Below are 23,973 nucleotides of genomic sequence, written 5' to 3' on the forward strand. Positions count from 1 at the left end.
CCGCTGCTTCCCATGCTGCCCAGGCCCTGCCCGCGGCCCGCAGCCCGCAGCCCGCAGCCCTCGGCCTGGAGCCTTGGCCTCCAAGGGGGGATGAGACCCCCTGGTGTGTGGGCCTCGGGGAGCTTCTGAGCTCTCTGCATCCCTTCTGAGTCTTGGGTTTCTTCTGCATGAAAATCCTCTTCCGGGGTTCCCCTTGTGGCGCAGTGGAAACAAACCCGACTAGGAACCGTGAGGTTGCGGGTTCCATCCCCGGCCTCGCTCAGTGGGTTAAGGATCTGGCATTGCCATGAGCTGTGGTACAGGCCACAGATGCGATTTGGATCCTGTGTGGTGGCTGTGGTGTAGACCAGTGGCTACAGCACCGATTCGACCCCTAGCCTGGGAACCTCCATATGCAGTGGTGTGTGTGGCCCTAAAAACAAAAAGCAAAAAAAAAAAAAAAAAAAAAAAATCACCTTCTCCATCCTCTGCCTCCTATTCCTTCTCTTTCGGGGACTTATTCAAACATGACCATGCTTCCTCCAGGAAAGCTGAGATTAATTCCACCACAGGATACGAGGCATCTGAACATCAGGATATTTGACGCAGAAGAGTGTCTGGGCTACAGGCTTAGAAAGATCCATCTGAAGGTGGCAAGTGGTGAGTCAGAAAGGCTCAGAGAGCAGGTGGACACTCGGTCCACAGGTGCTTTCTCCCTGAAAGGACAGAACGGGCTGGGACGGGAGAGGACCGCGCGTGGGGCTCAGGCTCCTGAGCAGAGGAGCTGCCTGGAGCGGGGAGCGGGCAGAGCGGGTCCCAGCCAAGGGTGGGACTCAGACTCGGGCCCCCGTGTCTGGCTCCAGGAGCCAGGTGAGCAGGGACAGGAGCAGAGGTAACGGTTCGGGTTTGGAGGCTGAATTTGAGGCATCAGAGGTGCCCACAGGCAGCGAGCCGGCAGCATCTGGAAACACAGTTTTGGGGCTTTGGGTGGAATTTTCCCGAAGAGAGACGTTCAGAGTCGTGACGGTGGAAAAGGGCCATGGACGTGGCGGCGAGGTGGTTCAGCCCCAGCGCAGGTGAGGAGAGCATGCGCTCTGGAGACCAGGGCCCAAGGGGCTGGATGGTGACCCCAGCGATGTCCCCTCCTCACCCTGGGGCCCACGACTGTCACCTCACATGGCAAAGGGACGTGGCAGGTGTGATTAGTGATGACCTTGGGACAGTGAGGTGTCCTCGGCCCCACGTCCCCAAGCAGGACGGTGACGAGATGCAGGGGACCAGTCAGGAAGAGTGCAGTTCAGATACTCAAGGAGGGTGACAAAGGCAGCATGGCCACGCCAAGCAACGTGGTGGCGACCTTGCTGGCCTCTCGCGGGCACGGGAGCCACGTGGCTTGATGAGGACACGGGGCTGCTGGGAGGCTCGGGCTGCATCTGGAGGCTCATAGGCAGCAGCTCTTAGGAGATGCCTTTCCCTTGACGCCCCCCCGCCCGGAGCAGCCCCAGAGCTCAGACCTGAGGCATTGCGGGCCATGCCACATGGCAGCAGGATGCAGGCACGCACAGCCCTGAACTGCAGGTGGTACTGGGCAGTTTTGTGGGTACGTCAGTCCGACCGTGTGAGGGGCAGGGCCTGGACCCCTCGGGCCCAGCACGGCTGGGCCTGGCCTTCCAGGGCTACACGTAGGGAGGGGCCGGGAGGGTCCCCCTGAGCTGGGTTAGAAAAGTCACCCAAAGGTTTTTCTGTCAAAATAGGTGTGCATCTCTGTCTCTGCAGCTGGGACTTCGTGGTGAAGCAGCTGGCGGGGGAGAGCGGGGAGAACAGCTCTTCCTGCCTGGGTGGAAGGGACGAAAGCCCGGGAGGCCAGGACTGCGGGAGGAGGGCTCCCAGAGGCCGGGTGGGGACAGCGGAGTCCCATCAGAGGGAGGCCGGCTCGGGCCAGGGACCCAGGAACTGCCCACACCGCTGCCCTCTGTGGGCAGGGCTGCCGGTCATCAATGGTCATTTCTAGGGTCCTTGCTGTCACTGCAGTTGAGGGAGGCCGGGCCGAGGTCACAGGAGCCCAGGAGCTGCAGGGCCTGGACTCGGGGCTGAGCCTCTGGGCCACAAGAGGGGCCCCAGGCGGGCAGGCCTCCTGCGGCCTCAGATCTGGGATTTAAAGACACGGTTCTCATGACCTTGGACCCGAAACACAATCCGACACCAGCTGGTGTCTGAGGAGAGACCTCTCTGCCTTGGCGGCCTCGGGCGGAGCCTATGTGCTCAGGGGCTCCCGACAGCGGTGCGGCCTCGGCCACTCCAGGGCCCCGGGGGCTCCCGACAGCAGGCCAATCGCAGACCCTGGTCCAGGGGTGCAAGTCCCCTGCTGCCACAGGACACAGGTCTCCCCATGGGGACCCGGCGTCATCCTGGGAGTTTATGCCGCCAAGAGCCACGCTCTCCATGAGTGGGCACGTCCTCCTTGGCAGCTTCCACCACATCGTCCCAAAAATGGAGCCAGAACTAGTTTTCTTGTTACAGATTCTTCACGACAGAGAAAAGGAGACCAAACATGGGATTTCATCAGAAATGTGGGCACATCTTTGAAGAGTCTCTTCTAGACTCACACTGTCCCGTGTTCTTCCTGCCCTGGGCTGTGTCGCCGCATCTGAGCTCTCACTGCCGGCTGGACGACAGCCAACATCATCCAGAGACGAGGCTTTGGGCGGGAAGAGGGATGGCTCGGAAAGACGGCAGACGGAGCAGATGGTGGACTCGTGTCCCAAAAATCCACCCCCCGGGGGAGATTCCAGGGGGTCTGCGCTGAAAGGTGGGAGGGCATGGCTGCTTGTTGCCAACGTCTCGGTGCCGGGACCCTCTGTCCTGACCGCTGTCCACGTGGGCCGGGCTGGAGGCTCCGGTAAACCTCCAGCAGGACGGATGCCGTTCTCTGCTCTGCGACCTTCATCTCCAGGTGGATGGAAAGTGCTGTACCCTAAAGGTCAGGCCCCGAGAATGGGCCCTGCTGTTGACTTCAGGCTTTTTGAGAAAAGGTGCAGCAGGGCCAGCAGGACTGGGCGCAGGGGGCAGAGCCCAGGGGTTGGGGCTGTGGAGCGGATCCAAGACAGAGTCAGACTTGTCCCCGTCCCAAGGGCTGGCTGTGTGACTAGCACAGGGTAGCCTGAGACCCTGGGGGTCACTGTTCTGCTTTTGAACCTCGGAACTCCGTCCCCTCCACACCCCGTGCCCACCTGCCTGGGACTGTGCGAGGGATGCCCGCTGGGAGACCCAGCCCCGCGGCGCGTGCAGAGCTCCACCTTTGGGTCCCAGGCCCCGAGTCCAGGGCCAGAGCGCCGGCTCCCTCCCCACGTGCTTCTCTCCCGTCAGGGCCGTGAAGGTCGGCAGTGGAGTTGGACGGTTTCCGGAGGCGGGTGTGGACGGCACCAGTGACTCCTGACGGCAGCTGTGGGTTTTCTCTGGAAAAGCGATGGGGTGTCAGAGCCTACGGAATTAGAGGCCCAGTCACACCAGGGCAAAGGTCAGCTCGATTTACAGAAACCAACAAAACAAAACATTGTGTATTCCATGCTGTTTTGACCAGATTTCAGCCTGAGCGAGTATATGGTCCCTTTCCACCTAGCTTGGGGTTGTTTTTGTGGTGATGGTTAAAAAATTCACTGTTTAAAAAAAAACAAAGCCCTCATTTAGAATACAATCCAGTTAAGTTTGTTATGTTGCCTCGTTAAAAAGAATGATATGTTTATTCCTGGATCCAAGAGATAATGAAGCTGATGCTCAGCCTTTCCACAGGAAGGAGCTTAGCCATCTCCAGGCGGAGGCTGGATACGAAAAGGAAGACTTTGAAAGGGGTTTCATTTTACTTCTATTCCTTGCAATTTTTGCCACAAGCATATACGATTAGAAAGCAATTTTTTTATTTATATTGTTGTTAAAGATAAAAGGAATTAAAAAAAAAATTTCTCCCTTAGGCTTAGTCGTTAATGCCTGACTTACCAAGACATGAAGCGTCTACACGGAATTATTATTCAGTTCTTGGCAAGAAAATCCTGAGTAAACTCTCCCCTGCAATAAACGCACCAACAGCTTCACCGAAATGGGAAGTAAGTTTACGTCTTCACTTGGGCTGTGGGCGATTTCACATGTTGTAATAGAATAATCCCTTTTCTCCCACACTCGCACGCAAAGTTAAGTCACGAAGATTTCCAAGTTTTAAGTAATAGCTGGTTACAACTGCGTGCATTTTCTGTAACCCGGGGGTCCCCCACCAATAAAAAAATGCAATTTTAGTAACATTATAAAATGAGTTTTCTGAATGTAAGAAGCTCGCGAACAGGTACAGAAGGGCAAAAGCTGCAGAAAGGTGGAAATTAAAGTCAGCCGTGTCCGGGCAGAGACGGGCCCTCCTGCCAGCAGCCCCGCATTGCAGGTTCATGTTTTCTTGTAGCAAAAGCGGGGTAACTTGCCTGGGAAGCAATAGTGATGCCTGTGTTAAGAGAATTTATGCAGAGACAACGCAGCGTCGCAGCCATGGAGGTAGTGGGTTTACCAGGCGAGGCGCCGGGGCACAGGGAAAAGACGAGATGCCGCGTGTGTGACTTCACGCGGCTCCATGACCTCGTTCTGAGGCACCTGCTTCGCTTCCATCTTCAGATGAGGGACCTGGGCCTCAGATGCTGAAGCTCCTGCCAACGGCGGAAAACCCAGTGCTGGGGCCGCACTTAGAGGAAGATGACGGGAAATACACTTTCCTCCTATAAACAAAAGTGCTGGTAATTCACACGCCGCGGAAAAGCGTTTGTGCAAATTCTGTGGCTCGTTCCCGGACACGGCTGTGACGAGGTCAGTTAGTCTACTTGCCTTTGGTGGCTTCATTTATCCTTCGGCGGCGTGTTGGGCCCGACCACGGGCAGAAAGAGGAGGCTCTGCTGGCTTAGGCGGGGTTCCAGAAGATGCTCCGGGTCAGACACCGAGCCTGCCTCAGAGCCCACGCTCCCTGTTTAACGGCAAAGCCAGCGTTGGCAGGACCCCGTCTGTCCTGCGAGTGTTTAACCGTCAGCCCTGGGTCCCCACACACGGCTCCCGAATCCTTGGAACTGAGCCGACACAGAAGCTCCCGTGCGTGGACCTTCCGTGGCCTCTCCCCACGCACCCCTTCTCCTGGCTCTGCATCCGGGTCCTTTCAAGGGCCTCCGCTGCTGAAGGCCAGCTCCGGCGGCCAGGGAGCGTCTGCTTTTTCCCGAAGAAGATGGGCAGATGTCGGCTTTTGCATCGGAGACAGCCTCTTTGTCCCTTCTTTCCAGGCGCTGGACTGCTCCAACTTTATTGGCAACAGTGGTTGATTCTATAGACAGTTTTTCACTACAGATTACATTACAGTGTTAAAAGTACATTGGTTAACTAGTACATGGTACAGCCGCTATGCATCCTGTTTTAAGACCTCTATCTTAACTAAACTTAGTGAGTGCTTTGAAGAGGCCATAAAATACAAGAATTTGGCATTTACAAACTTTGTTTGTAGACTGGTGCTTCTCTTCAAAGCGTTATGGCAGGGAGACAGTGTAAGTAAATATAAACCAACTTAATTAAACTAGCTCTCACTAAAAAGCTTTTAATATCAAAGACAAAACTCACAGCTAGGTTTTTTGGATAAGATATGGCTAACTTCTATGGACCTCATTAAAATCCTAACTCTAAAGTTACTATATAACTAGTTAATAGATAAACACTATGTTTTAACTAAGTTGGATTTAAACAGGGGAAACGTCCTTCAGGATGAAATTCTTACTATACTATTGTTGTAATTTTGTTAAGTCACAAATCACCACAGGACAATAAGAATAATAAGTAAATAATCAGGAAAGACTGAGGAAAACTGAATAACAAATAAAACAGCAGGAAAGACTAGGTCAACCGAGAAACAATCCATGCTCTCCAGCGCAAACATGGAAATTGTTTTCCCAGGAAAGCCCCAATTCTTCCCCATCAATATCAAAGTGAGAGCGGTGCAACCTGAGGCCTGCCCTCAGCTTGTACCGTGCAGGCAGGCTTTCATCCTGATCAGAGGCCCACCTTCGGCTGGTACCGTTCAGGTGAGCTCCCTTTCTTGGTTAAGAACCTGCCTTCAGGTTTCTCTGCCATCAGGCAAGGTCCTTTTTTTGAGTCCCTGCATCTTCTCGGCTCCCCGCACTCCGCCACAAACCGGCGATGCTGGGCAGGCAACGCTCAGCGTTAAATGGGCGACACGAAGTCGTGGGTGCTTTGCAATAACTCAGCAATGCCGAGCACCTGTTCCCCGGTGCTGGGTGCTATTCTCACAGACCATCTAAGCTGAGGGCATCACGGGAGCCCCCATCGGCCCCTCACCCTGGACAGAGCTCTGGGGATCAGGGACCCTGGGCTGAGACGGTGCCTAGAGTGGGGGTCTGGTGGGACCGAGCCTGCAGGGTCTGCACCCGCTCCAGGCAGTTATCACCAGGGCGCCTGCGTGGAGACCCAGGCAGCTGGCGTCAGAAGTGCCCGAGTGGGAGATAAACGGAGGGGCAGCCAGTGCCCCCCAGACCGGTCCCCAGAGCTGGCAAGTCACAGAGCTCGGGGGCGGGGGTTTCATGTGTCAGGGGTGCGAGGCTCAGCCCAGATGATGCAGGCGGCTGGGGGCTGGATGGCGCTGCTGGTCACACAGCAGCCCAAGTGTCTTGGCATCGCTGAACTCAGACCTGGGCATGCTGGAGAGGGTCAGTTTCACGCAGGTTCCGCCACCATTTAGAAGAGAATCAGTGCTGGTCGTTTCCGTGCCCCCCACCCCACCCTGCTCCCACAGGCCGGGCGGCTCCCCTCCGGCCAGCGAGCCTTCCTCCTCTGTGCCAGGGCCCGTACCAGGTCAGGAGCCCTCTTCAGGTCTCGCTGTCCCCAGGCTCCCTGTGCTCACGGGCCCTCTGTTGCTCTTTTGCCGGTTTCCCCGCTTCTCAGCATCGGGTGCCTGAGACTCAGAAGCCGTTTACTGTTGGGCCACTGTCATTCTCTAGGACAGGGAACCCCCAGCCCCTTGGAGACTTTTTCCATTTTTTAAATTCAAGTTTCATTTTGAGATCACTGTAAATTCATTTGCTGTTGTGAGCGCCCTCCCCCAGTGTCCCCCAGTGGTGACATCTTGCGACACTAAGAGGGTGTCAGAACCAGGAGGGCCTCCGGTCAGTGAGGCTTCCGGGTCCACCAGTCCCCGGCGTCTCCCTGGGCCTCAGCCTCGCTTGCCCAGCATCGCCGACATCCTCTCTCAGACTGGCTGTCGAATCGCCTTCCAGACCTGCTTTCGGGAACCGGCCTCTCCCGCTCCCCCCATCTCTGCAGGCGCCAGCTGCCCATGCTGGGAGCTCAGGCCAGGCCCTTAGAACCACCGGGACCCGGTTTCTCTCGTGTCCACGTCAGGCCATCAGCAGGGGCTCCCTCAGCCTCCTGTCACGTGTGTCCACAGGGGCTTCCCTCCCCACCCCCCGCATCTTTGAAACACTCCCCCTGTTGCGGAAACCGCAAAAACTGTGGCAGTGGAAGGAGACAAACAGCACTTGGAGATATGGAAAAGCAAGGTTTATTCAGCACCGGTGTGGGCTCAGAGGAGTCACCACCAGAGTCTGAGCACCGGGTCTTTGTTCTCAGTAACCTTTATACACTGCAAGGTCTTGATTTTCCCATGTAAGCATCCCGGACCTCCCCGCCATCCCCAAGCAGACAGTGTTCCTCCCTAAGAAACTGAGCCAGCAAGGTTACAGAAGTGGAACTGATAAGCAATGTTGGGTACCTGATGAGCAGGGCTGCTGGCTTGGACAGAGGGCACACAGTGGTTACATTATTACAAGAAGGGTGGTATAGTGACGAGTATAGCTGGAAAGGCTTGCAGCTGCCTTCTTAGCCAAGGGGGGGTTGGAGTTGTTCTTTAGTTAAAACTCCATTCCACCCTCCGCCCAGGGGTCTCCCTCGGCCTCATAGCCCCGGGTCGTCACGGCGGCCCGCCTGCTACTCCCCGAGTCCCAGTGGGTGTCCTGCAGGGCCTGGCCACCCTCAGACCCTGTCCTGGCCGGAGCGCCCCCAGCCTGGGCTCCCGCTTCTTCATCCTTCATCTCTGTGGCTCGTCCCGCCCCCATGACCCCTCGGCGGGACAGCCTGGCCTGACCACATGGCAGAAAGAGGCAGCGGCCTCCTCAGCAAGCCGTCTGCGTCACGCGATTCTCCAGCTGGCCGTCACCGTCCTGCCCAGCAAGGCCCGCCTCTTGCTGACCGTCCCTCGTGGTGAGAAGCGAGGGCGCCGCGGCTCTGATCCAGGGGGCGGGGGTGGGCTTGTGCATTTACCTCTTGCTGCTTAACGCCTCCTACGCGCACGGAGGCCTTACTAAAGCACCGTAGTCCAGGCACGCATCCCTTTATTCAATGCGATGCCCGAGCCGAGCCAAGCCGTCCTCTGCGATGGAAACACTTGGAGGTAAATGAAACTCTCGATTTTCAGTGCATAAGGGAAAGGGAATTTTGCGAGTCCAGGTGGACAAAATGTCTCTCACGTTTGTGAGTGTCGCTGACACAGCAGCTGGCGAAGACCCCGTGCTGAACTCAAGGACCCGACCTGCCTTACGGACCCCCGTCTTAAGCACATTTGACCTGGCGCCTGGCAGCCTCGTTTGCCGGAGGTCCTGCTCGCTCCCGCCGTGAGTCCGCTGTGACTCCCCCCGCTGGACTGTGCGGACACTCTGCTTCCTGCCAGGGGGCTGCTCTCCCAAAGCTTCACCCTGAACTGCAGCCCAGAGGCATTTCTTTAAAGCATCGCTTGACGTGTGTCAGACTAAATCTGGACTATTCATCCACGGAGGCCAGGGCGCGGGGCTTGCTGGGGGCATCTGTGGGCTGACTGACAGCACCCCATGAACACCGTTGCACAGCTAAGGGCCCCTCAGAGCCAACACCCCCTAAATCTGCACCGTCTGCCGAAGGAGAGCCACTCCGGCTCAGTGACGCAGGAGCCCGCATCCTGCTGCCGCGTCATGAGCCCTCAAAGGCGCCGTCCTCTCAACCACTTCTGTGTTCAGAACATTCTGTTTCTTCTATGGAAACGCAGACGGAAGTTGGCAACCTTCCTGCTGGCAGACGGCTTACGTTTGGGAGAGAACAGCCAGGGCCTGACGCTGTCACCGTGTCCCCGTGCCAGGTGCCAGGGAGGCCTTTGCCGTGGCTTCCTCACCCTGCGGGTGGCAGGGCGCCTTCACTTCGCAGGAGGCTCCAGAGGCTGGAGGTGGGGATGAGAGCGGGCTTCTCCAGGTTTAGGGCTTGACAATAGGTTGCCTTTGCTGGGCGGCTGAGCGCCCCGATCAGACCCACCACCTCACGCTGCCACTCATGCATTCATGCATTCACTGCCATTCATGCACATGCAAGCTCCCGGCAGGCGCAGGCGTGGACAGGGACACACATGCCTGTGCACACACGTGTATATGGTACGCACACATGCAGGCACAATGCACGCGTATGCAGAAACACACACATGCAGGCCCACATACCTGCACATGCACGTGCAGATACACAGTCTCACAGCGCAAGGCACACACATGCAGTCATGCATGTGTACCCGTGTGCCGGGATCTTTGTGCCCCACCTGGCTGAGCTTCCTGTGCCCGTGCTGCTTAGGACCCTGGCACCCTGCGCCCCCGAGGTGGCGCCAGCCCGCAGCCAGGTGCAGGCCGGCCTCCGAGGAACCCGCCCCCCCGCAGGGCGCGGTGACCTCGGGTCTGTTGTGCGGAGGGTCTGCAAGTGCGCTGACCTCAGGCCCTTTTCATCAACACGAAGGGCTGTTCCGTCACCATCGTCCCCAGTCCTGCTGAGCTCGGAGAGACGTCCCCGGGGAGAAACTGTGGTGTCTCAGGCCCCTGGGCTGGTTTCAAGGGGAAGGCACGGGGGTTAATCATTGCAGGATCAAATGTCCCTGCGTGGACCCGGCCTGGCCCGCGACGCCGGGCGCCGGGTCAGCTCCGTCTTCCCCGCACGCTCGCGGCTGTGCAGACGCCCGGAGCTTCGCCTCCGGCGCCGAGAGAGGCTCTGGGGACCAGGCTGACATCAACCCCCACCGTTCCGAGGACACGGGGTCCAAAACCCACCAGGTGGAGCCAGGGTCCCGGCCCACGGGCCGGCCCGTCCTTGCCGGCTCCAGGCACAGAAAGCCCCCCGGAGCAAGGAAGCCGTCGGGTCGGCGGCCCAAACTCCCGCTTCGCAGCCTCCGTGAGGGAGGGGAGCCTCGAGGCCCAGAAGCCCCCCTCCCCTGAGGTGGCTTCCAGAAATGTGCTCCATAAACCATGACGGGTCATCGCAAATCCACAGATTATTCCTGTGGGGCTCAGAGGCCGCCCGCCCCGCGGAATCTGTGAGACGAAGACTGTGTCTGGGGCGAGCAGGACCGGCCGTGCCTAGAGTCTCCCTGGAGGAGAGGGGACACAGGGCTCCCGTGGGCACCTGTGGAGACACACACACACACACACACACACACACACTTGCGTTGCCTTTGAATTGCCGTTTTTTGTTTGGTTGGTTTTTTGTCTTTTCTCTTTTTAGGGCCGCACCCGCGGCATATGGAATTTTCTAGATCGCACTGGAGCTACAGCTGCCAGCCTACACCACAGCCATAGCAATGCCGGATCCTTAACCTACTGAGCGAGGCCAGGGATCAAACCTGCGTCCTCACGGATCACAGTCAGGTTTGTTAACCACTGAGCCGGGGTGGGAACTCCTGAATTCCAGTTTCAAGGAGAAAATGCTTCTCCTCAGGAAAAGTCTGTCTCTTCTCTAATACCCTAAGCTCTCGCAGTACATTTACTGTCAGGTACCAACCAATACGACCCCTTTCCCACCGTGCTCTGCGGCCACCTCCTCCCTGCCCAGCACAGACCACGTGTCAGGACCGAGCGCCCCTGCTTTTGGTTCTGCTGCCTGTCATGCTGCTAAGGCCTGTAGGAACTGCTTTAAAAACACGAGTTTGGTTTTCTTTCACGGCCAGAAGCATTCAAGCTCACTCACCTATTTTTTTTTTTTTTTTTTTTTTTTTTTGCTTTTTAGGGCGCACTCACAGCATATGGAGGTTCCCAGGCTAGGGGTCAAATTGGAGCTGTAGCCGCTGGTCTACACCACAGCCACAGTAACTCGGGATCTGAGCCACGTCTGCGACCTATACCACAGCTCCCGGCAACACCAGATCCTTAACCCACTGAGAGAGGCCAGGGATCAAACCCGTGTCCTCATGGATGCTAGTCAAGTTTATTACCACTAAGCCACATGGGAACTCCCAGACTCACAACACTTTGAGAAAAACAAATACTTCAGTAGAGAGCGTGCGTGCGAGGGCTGGATAACGTCAGTGGAGCTCACGTTCTGCCTGAGACTCAGTGTCTGTTCCCTCAAGCCCACGGATCAAAGCCTCCCCGGGGATGGCGCTGGGAGGCGCTCTGGAAGGTGATGGGTCACAGGATGGAGCCTCGTGATGGGGGTCGGGACCTCACAGAAGGGACCCCAGGACTCCCTGGCCCGTCACCACTGAGGGCACAGGTGAAGAAGCGGCCTGAGGCCCAGGAGGAGGCCTCCGGGCCCGCCGGCGCCTTGACCCCAGGCGTCAGCCTCCGGAACCCTGAGGCCTGGTGTCCACGTCTCCACGCGGCCCCGGGAGGCGACTCCAGCGAAGGCGCCTGGGCGGGATGAGACCCTCTTAGCAGGAGCGAGGAGATCCAGGGACGTAGGTGTCGCCTTTTTAATAAAAACACCAAGAAGATGGTGATACAAGGAGTTTATGGAAATCCTGCTACAGCGACACACTTACCATGCACGGGGCTTCAAAGTCAACCAGCTTCCTATTTGTTACATAAAAGTCTGTCATTCTTAACATGGTGAACGGTCGTATTTTATTTTATTTTATTTTATTTTATTTGTTTTAATTTTTTTGTCTTTTCACCTTTTCTAGGGCCGCACCCACGGCATATGGAGGTTCCCAGGCTAGGGGTCTAATTGGAGCCGTAGCTGCCGGCCTACACAACAGCCACAGCAACTCGGGATCCGAGCCACGTCTGCAACCTACACCACAGCTCACGGCAACGCCGGATCCTTAACCCACTGAGCCAGGCCAGGGATCAAACCCCATCGTCATGGAGACTACGTTGGGTTCCTAACCCACTGAGCCACGACAGCAACTCCAAGATGCGCTTTTTCTAGTTAGAGGAGAACCATTTGAGAGGAGGCTGGTGGGGCTGCACCTGCAGGGAGAGCCAGGAGGTACCAGGCTCTGGAGGTGGCCGCGTCCAACCCGGGCCCTGACTCCCTCCTGGCTGTCTCTCTGGCAGTGTACCCTGCTCCCCCGAGTCTGTTTCCTCACCACAAACACCCATCCCACAGAGTGTGTAGGGGTTTCTGCTTCTGCAATGGTCAGCTCTGTCCTCATCACGTCAGAGAGGAAGGCCGTGGCCTGCGAGGCTGGACTGAAGCCAGTTGAGAGAAGGTCCCAGAAGGAAGAATCTTGAGATGATGCAGGGGTCAGGAGCTTTGGGCAGGAAGGAGCTCTCTGCAGCAGGCCCTCCTGTCTGGCCACCACCCTGAAGCCAGGCGCCCCCAGGCCCTGCTCAGCTCTGGCCTTAGGACACCCGGCAAGTCTCCGGGTCACACGGCGCCTTTTGCTGAACGATCGGTTCTCTTCTAGATGAGAGAAGCACGAATGCAGAGTAAGTGAGGCACAGAGGACCGGACCTTTCCCACAGCTCCCCTTGGGCAGAGTCTCGAAAGGCGAACAAGCTGTGGGACAGGACAGCATCTCAGGAAGCTCAGGAGAGGGAACAAGCCGGCCGCCCGTGGGGGACGCTGCCCTCCTGGCTCCACGATTAACGGACGTCACCTCCCGTCGCCCTTGAAAACTTCCACGGCAGAATCTTCCTGGTTGGTTTGGGGACCCTGAGCCCGCCTCCTCCCCAGAGTGTCGGCTTCTGACCAGAGCAACTGCCTCCGTTTCTACCAACACTTGTCTCCTGAGCACGGTTTTCGAGGGCCGAGGCCGGCAGCACAGGGGTTAGGTCCTGGGCAGGGGGCCCTGTCACTTCCTCCCTGAGATGGGGCCCCTCAGCCCTACAGCCCACTGCCCACCGAGGTCTCCTGTCTCCCACCCGCCGCGGTCAGAAGCCGGGCACACTCCCCGAGCAGCAGCCCTGGTTCCGGCAGCGCCCGTTACCCCGCAGCTGTGGGTCGGTGTGCCCTAACCCTGGGGTCTTTGCAGACGTGATCAGGTTAGGACGAGTCTCTACTGGAGGACGGTGGGCCCTGACCTGGGTGCCCTGATGGGAGAGAAGACGAGGGCACAGGTGACAACAGAATGGGCAGCTGCAAGGGGCAGGAGGGACCCTGCCCTCCTCTTTCAGAGTGGTTTTGCTCTCTGCTGTGTGGCCCCCAGCCTGGTGTGGTCAGTCCGCCCAGGACACAAGGCGGTGCTGGCTGCGAGGCAGGTTAGGTTCCAGGAAGCCGCCCTGAGACTCCCCCACCCCCACTTGGTCTGGAGGTGCCCGCATTGGGAGGTGCCACTCCCTGCTGCTGGTCAGTCTGTGGCTGCCAGGCCTCACTCCTTGGCCCTTCCCACACCACCTGCTGGGCCGGAAACCCCCCTTACCAGCTGGAGCTGCCTTGCAAAGGGCAAAGCAAATGTCTTCGTCCTCATTGGGCGTCTGCTCTGATGGCGTCCGCCCCAGCCTCTGCCTTAGTGGGACCCACGTCAGTGCCACCTGTGGAGGCCAAAACCCACCTGACTGAGCCCAGGTCAGCAAACCACCACGGTGGAAGCACCTCCCTGACCCACAAAGAAGCCCTCTGCCTGGAGGACCCTGAAGCCACAATCGAGACACACGACTTAAACCCTAAAACTTCATTTAAAAAATGTATGTGTCCAGGCAATGCACAAAATGTCGTGTTTGAGAAAAATTAGTAAGTATACCTGTCTCCTGTGCCCAAGATAGAAAACAAATCATAAGAGTGTACCGAGGTCAGGAGACACTAAGAGAGTACTGAAACTATAGAGTGAAGACGAGATACTAATTTGTTGACTTTACAAAACTTTTATTATCCGTAATTATGGACTTACAAGTACATTTTCTTAATGTCATTTATTTCTTTTTTTGGCTGCTCTCTGCCCCGGCCCCAGAGCTCACAAGCCAGGGATCAGCTCTGATCCATAGTTGTGACCTAAGCCACAGCTGCAACAGCGCTGGATCCCCAACCCACTGTGCTGGGCCAGGGATCGAACCTGTGTCCCAGTGCTCCAGAGATGCTGCCGCCAATCCCTGCACCGCAGTGGCAACGCCACAAGCACATTTTTAAATCACTGTACTTTTTAAAAGGCAATCTATGGGGGGAAAGAATCAAAAATAACAGATATGGCTACTCCATTATGCTCAGAAAAAAGTATTTCTCTAACTAAGGTGATGTAAACTAAAAACTCGATTCAGGAACGATGACTATACGAAAACCATTTGCTGTAAACAGCTTCACCTAATTCAGGTTTTGAAAGCTGGCTGTGTCTGTGGTGTGAAGCCCGCTTGTGGGAGAGCAAGGTCCCGCCCGACAGAGCCCGCTTGTCCGGGGAGCCGTGGCCCAGGGGTACGGGTGAAGGGCGCTGGAGAGACCTCCGCCACGGAAGCCAGACCGGTGGACCTGCAGACTCACTGGTGTGGAGCCTCAGGAAAACTCCCCTGCAGCAAGGAAAAGAAACCCTGGTGCGGCTCTCACGCATGCGGGTTCAGTTCTGGCTTGATCCTGCCATTCAGGGAGGCTCACCTTCTCCCTCCCTCCCGCCACGTTGCAGGTGCCAAGTACCCTCAAACTGTCAAGGGGCTGCAGTCCTTTCCCGCAACCTTCCTCCAGCTCCACCCAGAGACCAGGGGCTCGCTTGGAGCTCCCGTCAGTCTGCATGGGAGACATGCCATGTGCTGATTCCATTTCAAAGCGTTTTTAATTGACAGAGGATTCAGGACTCCCCAATTAGTGTGACAATTAGGAATAGGAACCTCATTTAAGACGGAGGCTGGAGGAGTTCCTGCCCTGGCTCAGGGGCTAACCAACTGATTAGTATCCATGAGGACTCGGGTTCAAACCCTGGCACCGCTCAGTGGGTTAAAGATCCGGCATTGCCGAGTCATGAGCGTGGTGTAGGTCACAGAGGCGGCTGGGGTCCCACGTTGCTGTGGCTGTGGTGTAGGCCCGCTAGCCTGGGAATTGCCATGCGCAGCAGGCACTGCCCTAAAAAGGGAAAAAAGATGGAGGCTGGAGGCGGAAGCTGGAGCCCTCAGGGAAGTACCTCTCAGCCCCTCCGCAGACCAGCCAGGGAGGGAAGATTCCGCGGTGGCAACAGCTCAGCCAAGGGGAGACCACTGCTGCTCAGCCAATGAGAAGCCACCGTCATCCAGCCAATTGGAACCCTCCCCACCACTCTCGCTTTCCTCCCATGGACCTTCTTGGAAGCAGCCCTTCTCACTTCCTCTGTTTGCCCCACGTGGTTATACTCTCGTCAAACTGTACGTCCCAAATTGCCATTCCTTTCTACTCCTGAATAAAGCCCTTTTGCTGGTAAAATAACTATGTTTAAGGTACGGTGAGCTAGAGGCAACCAGCACCCACTTAGAAGCCAGAACACTGTCCGCGCGGTCCGACTCCATCCTCCAGCCTGCGGGTCACTGGTCCCAGTGTTCCCGAGGATCCAGCTCACTGCCTCCTTGGGTTCCTAAGGGTGCAGGCCTGTCCGGCCTCTGCTCTCCGGAGTCCAGGCCACTGCGCCCCGTGTCCCCCAGTCTCCGAAGCGATGCCCCGCCCCACAGTCGTAGGAGCGGCCAGCGAAGGGAGGAGCGGGAGGAGGCAGGGGTGCCCACTAGCCCCAGTCCTACGTGTTATCTGTGGAAAGGCGAACTGGAGGCGCCCTCGCCCCCCGCCAGGCGGCAAGACAACCCTGGAGCCTGCTTTTTTGCTTTCTAGAGCCGCACCCGAGGCACATGGCGGTCCCCAGGCTGGGGGTCGAAGGGTCCAACCGGAGCTACAGCCGCCGGCCTACACCACAGCCACGCCAGACCCCAGCGTATCTGCGACCTACACCACAGCTCACAGCAAGGCCAGAGCCTTCACCCAGGTTTCGCAACCTCACGTTCTCCCGTCGTATTCGTTTTCACTGTGCCAAGATGGGAAATGCCCGGAGCCTACTTTTTTCAGTTTTTCTAACGCCACGAAATGCCGCGAGATTTCGAGCAGGCACCAAGCACTAGAGATATCGCGAGACAGCAGCGTGCCACCGCCCCCCCGCTTCCGGATACAGCAGACCTCGCGACAAGTGGAGCTGTCGCGAGAGGATGCCAGCGGTCTTCCTCGTCCTATCCGGGCGGGGCGGGGAAGACGAAAAGCTCTTGGTGAGGCTGGGCCTTTCTGGGGACGATGCCGTCCGCATTCTCAGTGAGCTCGTTCCCCGTCAGCATCCCCGCCGTGATCATGGTAACTCGCTGCCCGCTTTGCTGGCTGTTCGACCGCTGGCGGCTGGGCCGATCGGAACGTCCCAGCCTCCGCTCGGAACGCTGGCGGCGCCTGAAAGGGCGTGTGGGGGCGGGGCCTGGGCGCGGGGGTCCTGGCAGGGGCGGGGCCTGGGCTCAGAGGGGGCGGGGCGGCCTGAGCGGTGGGCGGGGCCTGGGGTCTTCCCGCAGCGATCCTGGGGGCAGGGATGGAGCAGTGGGAGGTGGGCCGTCCTGGGCGTGGGTGGGAGGTTCGCGTGGGGCGGACTGGCTGTGGGCAAATGACTGGGTATGGGCTGTTCCCCCCAGCCCCCGTGATCTGAGCTTCGGGGGGGTGTCTGAGTTTGGGGGTGCGGACAAGCCCACTTAGAGGGATGAACAGATTTGAGGTCGCAGCAGTATTCAGAGGGCTGGGTCCGTAGGGAAAAAAACCCAAGAAGAACACAACTTGCAAGTTAGGGTAGCCCAGCTTTTCCACGGCCTCGAGTACAAGTCTGAGCTGCTGGAAATGCGGCTTTAACGATGGGGGGACCGAGTGCAGCCCTGAGCCAGGCCTCACCTTCCTCCTCTCCCCCAGGAGGGTGGCCCTTAGGTTCTCCCAGCTCGAAATGAGGTTTTGTTTAACAAACAGTGAAGCAAGCCTGCAGTCCTCTCTGTGGACGGTCAGCCAGACACTGCCAGGGACAGTCCTTGGACAGTGCAGTGAGGGTTCCTGTCCCCCCTCCCCATGTTCCCTGTGTTCCGGGTGGCCTGGCAGGCCTTGGGGTCATGCTCAGGAGATGTGTGTGAAGCCTGGCCTCGGTGTGAGTGGCTCTGACGAGTTTCTGACGTGTGTCCTGCAGCAGACAGACTGGACGGAGCCGTGGCTGGTCGGGCTGGTCATCTTCCACGTACTCTGCCTGCTGCTCACCTGCTTCTCATCCCGGAGGTATAAGCTACAGGTCGGGCACTTCCTGTGTCTGGGTGAGTAGGACCAGCAGCGATTCTGTGGCTCAGGTTGCTGTGTGATAGACAGTGTGCCTATTCTCTCGTAGCCTCCTGCTGTGTGAATACATTTGTAAGGCTTCCAGCTGTGCCTGTCCTGGCGGGAAGTGCCAACCAGGAAGCAAAGTTCTGGGCATAAAATGACGTGGTGCCCAAGTCAGTTTTAAAGATAATGAGAAGGAGCAGAGTTGTGTGGCATCCCCACGGAGAAGGAGTGGAGGCTGCAGGTGGCAGTCGTCCACCACCTCCGGTCCCTGTGCAGCTCTTGGCCTCCTGCCCTGGTCCCCACCCCAGCCCGTACCACCAGGGAGGGCCACCCAGGGGCTGGGCTGTTCCTGCTGCTCCTGTTATCCTCAGGCCAGATCCCCCCCCCCCCCGCCCCCGTCTTTGCCACCAGCGCAAGTCTGAGGGGCCAGGCAGGGGACCCCAGCCCTTGCCCCAGGGCCCTCGGGTCCCACCACTGGCCTTGCCAGCTGACCTGTGACCAGGTGGGGCAGGCCGGCCTGCTCTGGTGTCTGGCCGGAAGCTCCTGCCGAGGGTGTGCCCAGCGGACTGACCATCAGACTCCGTGTTCGCCTGGGTTTCCCTTCGAGTGGCTGCCTTCTGTCAGCGACAACAGGAACAGGTCTCAGCAGATCCCTCTGTGCTGTAGCTGTCGCTTCTTTCCTCTCAGTGACGCTGGTCTACTGCGCCGAGTACATCAATGAGGTTGCGGCCATGAACTGGAGGTGAGAACCAGCGCCCCGCCCGCCCGCCCGCACCCCAGGCTCCTTCCCGGCGGGGAGCTCAGCACCCCATCTTCTCCGGCGCCCCCGACACGTCCTCGCTGTCCAGGACACCAGCGCACGCCTGTCTCCCTGGCCGCTCCCTCCTCGCCTCTGTGTCCTTCCTGCTGCAGCCTCTGCCGGGGTGACCCACTCCGTGTCCCGTGTCCCGTCCCCACGAAACGTCCGCCCTCCCCACCCCACCCCCTGCAAACTGTCCCCAGCTGCCTGCTCTGTGGGGGCAGCTGCTTCTCCTGGCCTCTTAGGGCAGAGACCCCGCAGTCAGGCAGGGGTCCTTGGGGACGGCGGAGGGGGGCTTTGAAACCATCAGTGAGGGGAGCACCCCCCCCCAGGTCTCCTGACTGCCTCCCAAGGAGCGTCTGACCCCAGGGGTCACGGAGCAGAGTTCTGGCCCCCGGCGCTCAGCCCCCCGGCTGCAGGCCCCTACTGGGGGGTCGGGGGCCCTCCCTCCTCCACAGGCAGACCCCTCCCTCCCCCCCAACGATTTCCTCGGAGCCCCAGCCTCCCAGGCTGCCTCGGACCCGATAGGCAGCGCCTGTTCCCTGTGACCCCCGAGCCCTGGCGGAGCGGGAGAAGGTCATATCCTCGACTGGGTCACTGGCTGGTGACGTGAGGCCTGTGTCCTGCCCCCGCCCGGCCACACGGGTCCCCCCCGCCTGCTCCGGGGCGGGGGCCTGAGCTCGCAGAGGCGGCCACCCACCCTGTCCTGCTTCCCAGGAAGGCCTGCAGAGCCTGCCCTACAGGGTTGAGGAGGCCGCCGGCTCGCGCAGCGGTCTCTGCCCCCACCTCGCCTTCCTGTGTGGAGGTGCCTGCCGGTCCCTGCATGTCCTCTGTCCCCAGGTGCCTGTGGCCTCGGGCCTGGGTCCTGGTGGGAGGACCCGCCTCGCTGAGGGGCGACGCCGTGAGCAGGGGCCGTCGCAAGGGCCGCTGGGCTGCGCCAGGTAACCGCCAGACCCTTCTGCGCGCAGGTCCTTCTCAAAGTACCAGTATTTCGACTCGAGGGGGATGTTCGTGTCCCTGGTCTTCTCGGCACCGCTGCTGCTCAACGCCCTGGCCATCGTGGTACGTGCACCTGCCCCAGCTCCCTCCTGCTGCCACGGCCTGGTCCCGGCTCTGAGCGCCTCCCCGCGCGGCTCTTTCTAGATCCTGTGGGTGCGCAAGACGCTGGCGGTGATGAGCGACCTGAGGACCTTACAGCAGCGCCGGGGGCGGCCGAAGCAGCAGTGACGGCTCTGCCCCCGGCTGGCGCCTGGGCATCCAGACCCGCCCCGCGTCCCGAGACGCTTGGGCTGGCTTTGAAGGGCGCTCGCCCGGCCTGGGTCCACCCAGAAGGTCTGAGTCTCCCTAGTTAAACTGTAAACGGAGCCCCTGCAGTCAAGCCTGAGCTCGGGACACCCTGTCTGTCCATGTGGGAGGGTTGAGGGGTGGACAGCGCCATCCACGCGTGGGCACCCCCATTGGCCCCTGTCACCCCCACCCTCCCCGTCAGCCCCCTGTCACCTCTATCACTCCCCCATCACCCCTGTCACCCCCATGCTCCCCGTCAGCCCCCTGTCACGGTCACCCCTGTCACCCCTGTCACTGCCATCACCCTGGTCTGGCCTTCGTGGCGACGGCCTCTCCAGGCAGGGCTGCCGCTGGACAGGGCAGGAGGGGCCGCCTGGCCTCTGTGCAGTTGGAGGCGTCACGGCGCCGGCGGAGGCCGGAGTCGGGATCTTCAGAGGCGGCAGCCGCGCGAGCCCCTTGAGTTGTGCTTCAGGAAGGAACGTCGCCATTAAAACAGTCAGCAGCTGCCTGGTTCAACTAAGAGGTTTTATGGCAAATACCGAGACGGGTTCTGTCCCTTGGTTCCTGCCTCTTACATTCTGCTCGGGGACATGCCACCGCCTCTTCTGTTGGAGCAGGTGCGCTGATTCGGTGTCACGGCCGCGCTGCGGACTAGACCTGCAGCTGGAGGGTGGGGGCCGCATGTCTAAACTCAGCGTTTGAGAAAGAGGAGGCGGTTGGCTCCTGATGGGGTTTGAAAAAATAGCTTGCGAGCCTTCCTGCTGTGACTCAAAGGGATCAGCGGCATCTCTGCAGCGCTGGGCGCGGGTTTGATCCCTGGCCGGGTGCAGTGGGTTAAGGCTCTGACAGGGCTGCAGCTGCAGTGTAGGTCACGCTGGGACGTGGCTCTGATCCTGGCCCAGGAAAGCCATGTGCCATGGGGTGGCCTGAAAAAAAGAGAGGAAGTAGTTTATGAATAGTTGTCTTAATTTTAAGAAGATGTTTTCCCTTAAATGAAGTATATTTTTCAAATTTCAAAAGAAAAAAAATTGGTCACGTGAAAGCATTATATTTAGTGGTTCAGAGGGTAACACTGCTGGATGATGGGATTAAATCTTGAAATCCAGACGTAAAGACAGCTGTAAACTCTTAGCAGAGAAATTATTTCCTTAATTTTGACGTTGGTTTTAGAACCGAGTCGATAGAACTTCCTAGATCAATCTCTTGGAGCTTTTAACCTCACATCCTTTCTTGATGTGAACGTCTGTACTGAACATTGAAAAAATTGACTCAGCAACAGCATGTCACGTGAAATCCAGTTTTAGATGTCTTGCACCTGATGACATCCTGAGGGTGCGTTGCTGAAAGTGACCAGTTCAGGGTGTTCCTTGGTGTCCTGGCTTCAGAAGAGTCGCCTGCATCTGAGCAGCTCCCGGGAGCCCACAGCGGCAGGGGCTGCGGGCGGGGTCGAGTGTCCCCTCCAGCGCCGGCCTGGGGCCAGGGGACAGAAGTGCCCGTGGCAACGTCCTGCCCTTGCCCTCGGCCCCTCGGAGCCCAGGGAGTGCAGGCATTTCCACCATCCGGAGCCACTCCTGTCAGCGCGAGACTGTGACTGGCTCTCAGCTGTCCTGTGAAGACCGGGTAATGACATCGTCATTGGCCTGGATGTGGGGTCAGACGTCCCGTCGAAAAACACGACGTAGGGCCTTTTTGTTCACTGGTGTGTGTAAGTTTTGGGGAATCGTTGTGTTTTATTTTCACAAACACAACCTGTTTTTAAAACTTTTAGTAGGTTTCTCTCCAGTGGCTTAAAGGGCAGTGTTTACGAACACCAGGCGTCCTCATGCTTGGGACACACTCCAAGCCGTCGCTGTCCCAGCACTTCAGGTCACCTCAAGTGTGGGGACTGTGGCCCTTTCGGGGCATGGGGGTGCTGCTGGGGCTTGGGGCCTCCAGGCGGGTGGAAGGGCAGCCTGTGTCTGTCATCTGCGGACGAGAAGACGAGAGACACGCGTGGTCAAGGCGCATTTAGCCCGTTCCAGACCTGCGACCTTCAGTTTGTCAGTTGCTGTGTAATAAAGTCTTATTTTATTTCAAGTATCTCCAGGAACCTGGAGTGTTTTTTTTTCTCCACAACTGTACATGGTTTTGACTCTGCAGATGGAAGCGGGGGCTCCCAGAGCTGGTGGGCTTGCCTTGGTCCAGTGTCCAATGCTGGGCTTTCCAAGCTGGGAAGGTCCGTTTCCTTAGTGTCAGCAGAAGGATGTCGCACAGGCCCAGGTACCCGCCCGTCAAAGAAGCATGGATCAGGTCACGGTGACAGGCACTGCTCGCTCTCCCCTTTCCTGTCCTCGCCTTGCTGTGTCCCTGCAACTGCCCGCCCCCCCGGCTCTTCTCAGCCCGCAGAGGGAGGTGTGGGGCTGAAACGTGACGGCGCTCCGGTCACCATAGCTGCCCAGGGCCCGTTGCCGGTTGTGGGGGCCGCGTGGTAAGGGTCTCTGGTCTCCGGCAGCCTTTGGTCCCTGGACCCGATGCTCTGAATTTCACCCCGTGTCTCCTGAGGCTCTTTCTTCAGGTTGTGAGGAGTCCCAGCACCGCTAGAAATCCCAGCACCCACAGGCCAGGTCCGGGCCGCCCTGGGGGAGGGGAACCGGGCCGGAGTCACCCACGGCCTCACAGCCGCACTGAGGGCCCCCCGGCCCGGCTCCCGGGGTCTCTCCGGAGCTTCCGCCGTGGGCTGCTTTGCTGTGTCTTAGTCTCGCTGCGGCTGCAGCAGAAGGAAATCGTCAAACGTCCACTCGCCGCCCATTTCTTCTCTGAAAGTCACTTTCTGTGGGTGTTTTTCCAGCCCTTTTATCCTGGCTGTGTTTCAGGACAGAACATACGTTTCAACGACCGCCGAGTAGCCAAGGCCTGCGGGTGTAAAGCTGGTTTCCTGAGCGAATTCGGGATGTTGGCCAAGCAGAGCTGTGGTCACACTTACCAACCGCACGGGAAGCCGCCCCTTGGGAGCCGGCCCCCGCCCGTCCGTTACCGACTGGGAACAAGTTCCAACAAGGGAAATGAAGTCAAAACACACGAACGTTTGATGGCAGTTGATGACAGTAAATCAGTGTTGGGAGAGCGGGCGCCGGCATCAGGGCCCTGAATCCGTCGAGAGCCGCAGGAAAGATGCTTTAGGGGGAGTTCCCTGGGGGTCTAGTGGTTAGGACTCGGGGCCGTCACCGCTGCGGCCCAGGTTCATTCCGTCTTCCAGGAACTGAGCCATTGCCTGTGTTGGCCAAAAAGAAAAAGTTAAAAAAAAAAAAAACCCTTTGAATTAATACTAGTAAAATTTTCATCTCATTGTTTTAACTTGCATCTCCTTGGTTTCCAGTGAGGCGTAACGTTTTTCAAATGATTATTGGCATTTTGCATTTTTGTGAATAATCTACATACTTTATTCTTTTTTTGTCTTTTTTTTTTTTTTTTTTGCCATTTCTTGGGCCGCTCCTGCGGCATATGGAGGTTCCCGGGCTAGGGGTCGAATCGGAGTTGTAGCTTCCAGCCTTCGCCAGAGCCACAGCAACGCAGGATCCGAGCCACGTCTGTGACCTACACCACAGCTCACGGCAACGCCGGAACCTTGACCCACTGAGCAAGGGCAGGGATCGAACCCGCAACCTCATGGTTCCTAGTCGGATTCGTTAACCACTGCGCCACGACGGGAACTCCTATTCTTTTTTATTGTAATACTGCGTCTAAAGTATATTTCTAACTCAATATATCAAGATCAATAACGCACGTGAGGCACACTGGTCCAGTTCGCAGGTTGATTTTGACCTTGGTGAAGCGTTTAGAACTTTAAAAAATTCTTGTGTTTTATGTAGTTACTATCAAGCCCAGGAGGGTCTGGGCTGTCACCTTCACCGCCAGCTGACAGGGGCGCTGCGGTGGCACGAGGGAGGGCAGAGGGCGGCCGCCGGGTGAGCGCAGTTGGTTCCCACTGGTCACAGACCTGCGGTCGTCTTTGCCGTTCCGCGTCTTTGCTCCCAGAGCTGTGGCTGATGTTTGGGGTTTGTTTCCTTTGCTACACCAGCTGCATCAGGTGCCCTGAGAGCACCGGCTTCTCCGACCCCACATCTGCATCCTTGTGCACGCGCTTTGGGGTGAGAAATGTCCGCAGGGAACCGTGAATGGAGCTGTCGGAGCCAGTGTCTCCCTGAAGGGTTTGCTTGCTGAGAAGTGTGGTGCAAACCACGGCAAATAGAAGTGACCACCACGAAACTACCCAAGACAGGCTTTCTGCTCTTTAATTTCTGCTCTGCCAGTAGCTACTGATGTCACAATTATTAAGCCAAAATACCAAATTCGGTTTATGAGGAAACCGTTTTGAGTGAAGACACGTGCATTTGATAGTAAAGCTTGCAAAGTTAAGAAACAGTAAA

At 58.1% G+C, this 23,973-nt stretch overlaps 1 protein-coding gene across 2 annotated transcripts; it reads left to right on the forward strand.

The window, feature by feature from the left end:
* On the forward strand, positions 14,074–21,648 carry TMEM18 (transmembrane protein 18). 2 transcript variants are annotated; one of them, XM_003125401.5, is made up of 5 exons: positions 14,074–16,497; positions 17,354–17,474; positions 18,169–18,223; positions 19,249–19,342; positions 19,424–21,648. In XM_003125401.5, the coding sequence occupies exons 1-5, from the start codon at positions 16,441–16,443 to the stop codon at positions 19,505–19,507; spliced, it is 411 nt and encodes a 136-aa protein (XP_003125449.1). In that variant the 5' UTR covers positions 14,074–16,440; the 3' UTR covers positions 19,508–21,648. The 2 variants fall into 2 exon arrangements, with proteins under 2 accessions (XP_003125449.1, XP_013851832.1); XM_013996378.2 differs by lacking the exon at positions 14,074–16,497 and adding an exon at positions 16,684–16,735.

Source organism: Sus scrofa, chromosome 3 (assembly GCF_000003025.6).
Source record: "Sus scrofa isolate TJ Tabasco breed Duroc chromosome 3, Sscrofa11.1, whole genome shotgun sequence".
Lineage (NCBI taxonomy): Eukaryota > Metazoa > Chordata > Mammalia > Artiodactyla > Suidae > Sus > Sus scrofa.